The following is a 5,384-nucleotide window of genomic DNA, read 5'->3' as shown; positions in this document are numbered from 1 at the left end:
TTTGTGCAGGCTGTACGCTGGTCAGGAGTGCTGACTGGCACAGCCAGGGCAGCATGTGGCGGCCAGAGCAGATGGCTGTATGTTTTTTGCCGGCTCAGACTGCCTGGCTGGTAGACTGACAACGTCTCAAAGGTTAAGCGTTTCAAATCCGGTACCTTTAATGGTTATTGCTTAGCAGCAGAGAGGCAGAGCTCACCCGCGCGGGTGAGGAAAGAGTTACAATCTCAGCTTCAAGTCCCAGGATCTACTCAGTCCTTTCAAAGGCAGGGGAGCTTTGCCAGTATGCTAGCAACTGGAGATTTCCACTCCTTTTGCACTTTGTTCAATACCAAGCATCTTGTTCTCTGAGGGCATTTTAAGCTGTCCCACCGTTCAGGAAAGAAATACAGTCAGCAACTCATCTAACGGGGTACAGCAAGCTAGGTCAAGGTGCCCAGCGTCCCCCATTTCTAGAAAACCTTCTGGATTTTGACTACTGCAGTGAGCAAACTGGTCACTTTACAAGTGACTGAACTACTGAATTGCACAACAGAAAACCCTGTCAGCTTTTCAAGCCACAGCAAAAGCACAAAGGAAAAACTCAGAAGTGTGTCAACTGGCCTGAAAGCGCCGCTGCCCCTGAGCAGCAACAAGTCTGCAAGTGCTGCTCCCATCCCTGCTGTTGCGTGTACAACTGCAAAGCAGCCAAATCGGCAGCAGTATCTTCCTAACACGGCACTCGTATGCAGGCTGCACCTGCAGCCGTTCTTGGGAGCTGGTGGTAGGAGAGGTCCATGCAAGGCTGGCTTGGAGCGGAGGAGATAAAGGAGAAGCTGCTCCAGGTGTGATGCTCTGTACCCGGCTGGCACCTGGCACTGGACACCTGGCACCGTCTCTCAGTGTGTGTGTGTATGAGAGTGTGTGTGTGTCTGCACGTGTGTGTGTTGGGGGTCTGGAGGCACCTCTGGCTGCTAGCTTACTGGCACCGTGGCTGCAGGGCACGTCAAGAGGAGGACGCACAGAATGTAGAGGAGGTCAGGTGTAACGTGGGTGAAACTGAAGCGCAGCAGGGACAGCTCCTTTGCATGAGCCCAATTACAATTAACTTTGTCTTGGCAGCATTTCCCAATATTGCCGTTGCACTGTTTGTACTCACATTGCAAACAGCAATGGCTAGAAACAGAGCAAAAGGCCTCTTGGTTTGTGTCATGTGGAGGGCTCAAAGCGCTTTGGAGGAGAGAGGAAACTCTTCAGGGGTCAAGGAAGTCAAATGAAAGCCAAGGAGATGCAGTCTGGTCCTTGGGTATGTTGGGGAAAAGAGGGGGCACAAGTGAGTGAGGAACTTGCATCTAACTCCCTTGCTGCCAGCAGGCTGATTTAACCCTTCTGTGCCTCCGTTTGCCCTACAGGACGGGGACAATTCACAGCACTCCTTGCCTTTGGCAGGGGCTTGTGGATAAGGAGGTACACACACCCTGGGAGAGTTAGCGCCGGAAGGGAGCGGCACTACAGCCTCAGGACAGTTTTTGCCATGACACTGGTTTTCCTTCCTGATGCAGGAGACAGGGACCCCATACGCAGGATGCCTGTTGAGAGAGGGACTCCAGCAAGGTGGTTTGTATTTGGGCTCCAGCAGGAACAGCCCCCAGAGCTGACAACTAATAAAAGAAAAAAATTAACTATCCCAGCTGAAACCAGGAGAAATGTTTTACGTTGGGATGAAGTCTAAAGACCATCTAGTTCCAACCCCATCCATGGGCAGGGCCCCCTCCCCCCAGCCCAGGCTGCTCCCAGCCCTGTCCAACCAGGACAGGGACAATTCACAGCACTCCTTGCCTTTGGCAGGGGCTTGCAGCAAATGTGTTACACACACCGTAGGATGGTTGCTCTGGAAGGGACAAGCACTACAGCAGCTCTTTGTCATGACACCGAATGGCCTTTTTAACCCAACAGAGCATTCTGGATCTTTCCCCTGCTCCCATCTTAGATTTTTGAACTGATGGCAACTAAATGTTGCTTTGAGCTTGTGACTCCCAAACTATGGAGGGGACGGGTGGAGACAACAGCCAGCGGCCAGCCCGGGGTGGGAGGAGAGGTAAGGGAACTCCCCAAGGTCCAGGCTAAGACCATGTGAGTTTGCGTCTTCCCAGTGATGGCACTGAGTGTACCTGCATAAGAGGCACGAGGATATGAATCCTATCGTACAATGGTTTCATAGAATACCTCGAGTTGGAAGGGGCCCGTAAGGGTCATGGAGTCCAGGTCTGTGTGCCTGAGAAGACAGTCGGGGCTATTCTGGCTGTGGCTTGGGTCCACAGCAGTGCTTGTTCCAGCTCATTGCTCTCCCTGCCCATGCCAGCTGTTGCTGTGTCTTCCCTTCCAGCTCTGCAGCAGTGCCTCATGTCCTCCTCCAATCACTCCAGTCCCTCGTCCTTCATCCTGACAGGCATCCCTGGGCTGGAGGATGCTCAGTTCTGGATTGCCTTCCCATTCTGCACCATGTACCTGACGGCAGTGCTGGGGAACATCACGCTCCTCCTGGTGATCAGGATGGACCCAAGCCTGCACACACCCATGTTTTACTTCCTCTCCATGCTGGCTGCCCTTGACCTTGTGCTCACCACTTCCACCATGCCCAAGCTCCTGAGCATCCTCTGGTTCCACTCCCATGAGATCAGCTTTGAGGGCTGTGTGGCCCAGATGTTCTTCATCCACACCTTCTCCATAACGGAGTCAGGGGTGCTGCTCACCATGGCCTTTGACCGATACCTGGCCATCTGCAAGCCCCTGCACTACTCTGCCATCCTGACTGGTCCCACCATTACCAAGCTGGGGCTGGCTGCTGTAGTGCGTGGCGTCACCACCATCTTGCCCGTAACCTGCATGGTGACCAGCCTGTCCTACTGTGGCCCCCACGTCATCCACCACTCCTACTGTGAGCACATGTCAGTGGTGAAGTTGGCCTGTGGGGACACGCGGCGCAACAGCATCTATGGGATTACACTTGCTGTTGCTGTGGCTAGCTCAGATTCCATCCTCATCACTGTCTCCTACGTGCTGATTCTGAGGGAAGTCATAGGCCTCTCCTCTAGAGAGGCTCGTCTGAAGTCCTTTGGCACCTGTGGCTCCCACATCGGCGTCATCCTGCTCTTCTACACACCCGCGCTTTTCTCCTTCTACACTCAGCGCTGGGGCCAGAGCATCCCCCCGCAGCTCCACATCCTGATGGCTGACCTCTACCTGCTGGTGCCTCCCATGCTCAACCCGCTCATCTACGGCATGAGGACCAAGCAGATCCGGGACCGTGTGTTCAGCCTGCGCTGGCAGAAATAGATCCAGCCCAGGTCCTGACCCCAGCCCATCACTAATGCCAGGTGGCAAGGGCTACGGTTTGGAACAGGGAACAACGGCAGCATCTTTGGGGAGCAAAGAAAAAACTTAAAAAGCTGTCTGCTGGAGAAGCAGGACCATGCTGTCATCATCTTGCCCAAACCCTGAAAGCTGGAGGCAGCATGGAGAGTTTGACTGGTGAGACATTATAACTTTAGAAAGTGAATTCTACATTCCTGTTCAGAATGGGAAGGTAAACCGTGTCTAACTCTATCTGTGTCCTTGGTCCTCCTCAGATCTGCACCACCTCCTGCCTCCCCTCTTCATCTCAGCTCTCGATAAAAGCCTGTTACCGCTTTGGAAATGAAAGTCTGTTCATGGACTCATGCTCCCCACGTACCTTTTCCAGCCAGTCTGTAACTCGCCACCTCTCCACTTCCTAGTTTTTAGCAGCTGCCTGATCTTGGTGCCTGGCTATGAGGGGGGGGGTGGGGGGTTGCATATGCACACTTAGACACACGCACCCCTCCAGATGCTGGCCCAAGCAGATTTTGACTCTTGTCTTGAAAGCTTACTGAAGCATTTGCAGCAATCCCCAAAAGCCAGCTCACCTGAGAACAGGGTCTACAAGTCACACTGAAACCCCGCAGTGTCGCGTTGGGTTTTGTTCCCTTCTTATTAGAAACACCAAACCGGCATCAGCCGTGATGTGCATTCTACAAAACGTTTCCCAATATTTTGAGGAGTGTCCCTACCTCTCTGTGTTGCGTGTCTTCCCTAAGCGTATAGGCCCCTGCAATGGCATCCTGAGGTGAGGAGCAGAGTGTGGGTTAGAGTAGGGGGGCAGAGAACAGGCACTAAACTCCTCTTGTTCTCCTCAGAAAATCTGTGCGTCACTTTATCCACGGTGAAGCCTCATCTCCTAACAGCACAAAGTGACTGACCATCCCAGCTCTCCTTGTGCCTTCACCCCACAGAAGTCCGGGCACAGAGGCCTGGTCCCTGAGCAAAGTCTGAGGTCCTACATGTATCCTGCACGGAGCCGGAGAGGAAAGGGGAGCGTTACAAAGACCTGTGTTGAACCCCAAAGACAAGCTGGTGGCTACAAGCTCAATTCTTTCAGTGCCTCCTGACACTGCTGCCTCTGGGTGCCTTCTGGTCTGCTTACAGTCGTATCCCCCCACCGTCACCCTCCTCGGCAGCTGTACAATCTACATGATGCCCAACACCTAAAGTGCAGCGCTGATCCTCCCGCCTGACTCAGACACCAGACTCTGCGAGTACCTGAGGCTGGGGGTGGCCAAGATCTGGGGAGGGGACACAGCCGGGACAGAGGACCCAAACTGGCCAAAGGCATATTCCAACGCCATACGAGGTCTGCTCAGCAGTACAAGCTGGGAGGAAGGAGGAGGAGGTGGGGGCACTTCTTACTACACTGTTTGTCTTGCACAGGAACGGCTACGCGTCCTGAAGCCCTGCTTCCTGGGAAGTGGCTGGACATCGCCTGCTGATGGGAAGCAGAGAATCAGTCTTTGGTTTTCCTTTGCCGCCACGCACAGACTTTGCTTTGGCTTTATTAAACCACCTGTATCTTGACCCACGAGCTGTTTGTGCTTTTGTTCCATCTTATTTTCTCCCCCCGCTGTGCCGCTGAGGAGGGGAGTGATAGAGCGGCTTGGTGGGCACCTGACATCCAGCCAAGGTGAACGCACCACAGTGGTGCTGATAACGCAGCGATGGTTTATTTACTGCTGAGCAGTGCCTGCACAGCCTCAAGGCCTTTTCTGCTCCTCCTGTTGCCGCAGCAGTGAGTCGCCTTGGGGTGCACAAGGAGGTGGGAGGGGACCCAGCGGGGACAGCTGACCCCAGCTGACCAAAGGGATGTTACAGACCACGCAACATCATGGTCAGCAATACCAGCGGTGAGGGCTGGGGATGGGGGAGGTTTGCCAGGGCTGCCGTTGCTCAGGGACTGGCTGGGCATCATTCCGCTGGTGCTCGGCAACTGGTGCTTTCTGGATCACTTGTCTTCCTGGCTTTTGTTTTCCTTTGCTGTTGGTGGTTCTGAGGTTTCT

The 5,384-nt window shown here is 54.0% G+C and overlaps 1 protein-coding gene across 1 annotated transcript; it reads left to right on the top strand.

Annotated features, from left to right (window-relative positions):
• Positions 1–2,355: 2,355 nt before the first annotated feature.
• Positions 2,356–5,053, top strand: LOC130145301 (olfactory receptor 52K2-like). Its single transcript, XM_056329957.1, has one exon. The coding sequence runs from the start codon at positions 2,380–2,382 to the stop codon at positions 3,310–3,312; it is 933 nt and encodes a 310-aa protein (XP_056185932.1). The 5' UTR covers positions 2,356–2,379; the 3' UTR covers positions 3,313–5,053.
• The last annotated feature ends 331 nt before the right edge of the window (positions 5,054–5,384 follow it).

Source organism: Falco biarmicus, chromosome 2 (assembly GCF_023638135.1).
Source record: "Falco biarmicus isolate bFalBia1 chromosome 2, bFalBia1.pri, whole genome shotgun sequence".
NCBI classification, from domain to species: Eukaryota; Metazoa; Chordata; class Aves; order Falconiformes; family Falconidae; genus Falco; species Falco biarmicus.
Note: the sequence above shows the minus strand (reverse complement) of the source record. Positions and strands in the feature narration are given on the sequence as shown.

Coding starts and splice junctions, on each gene's coding strand:
- LOC130145301 (XM_056329957.1), top strand. CDS start 2,380: ATGTCCTCCTCCAATCACTCCAGTCCCTCGTCCTTCATCCTGACAGGC.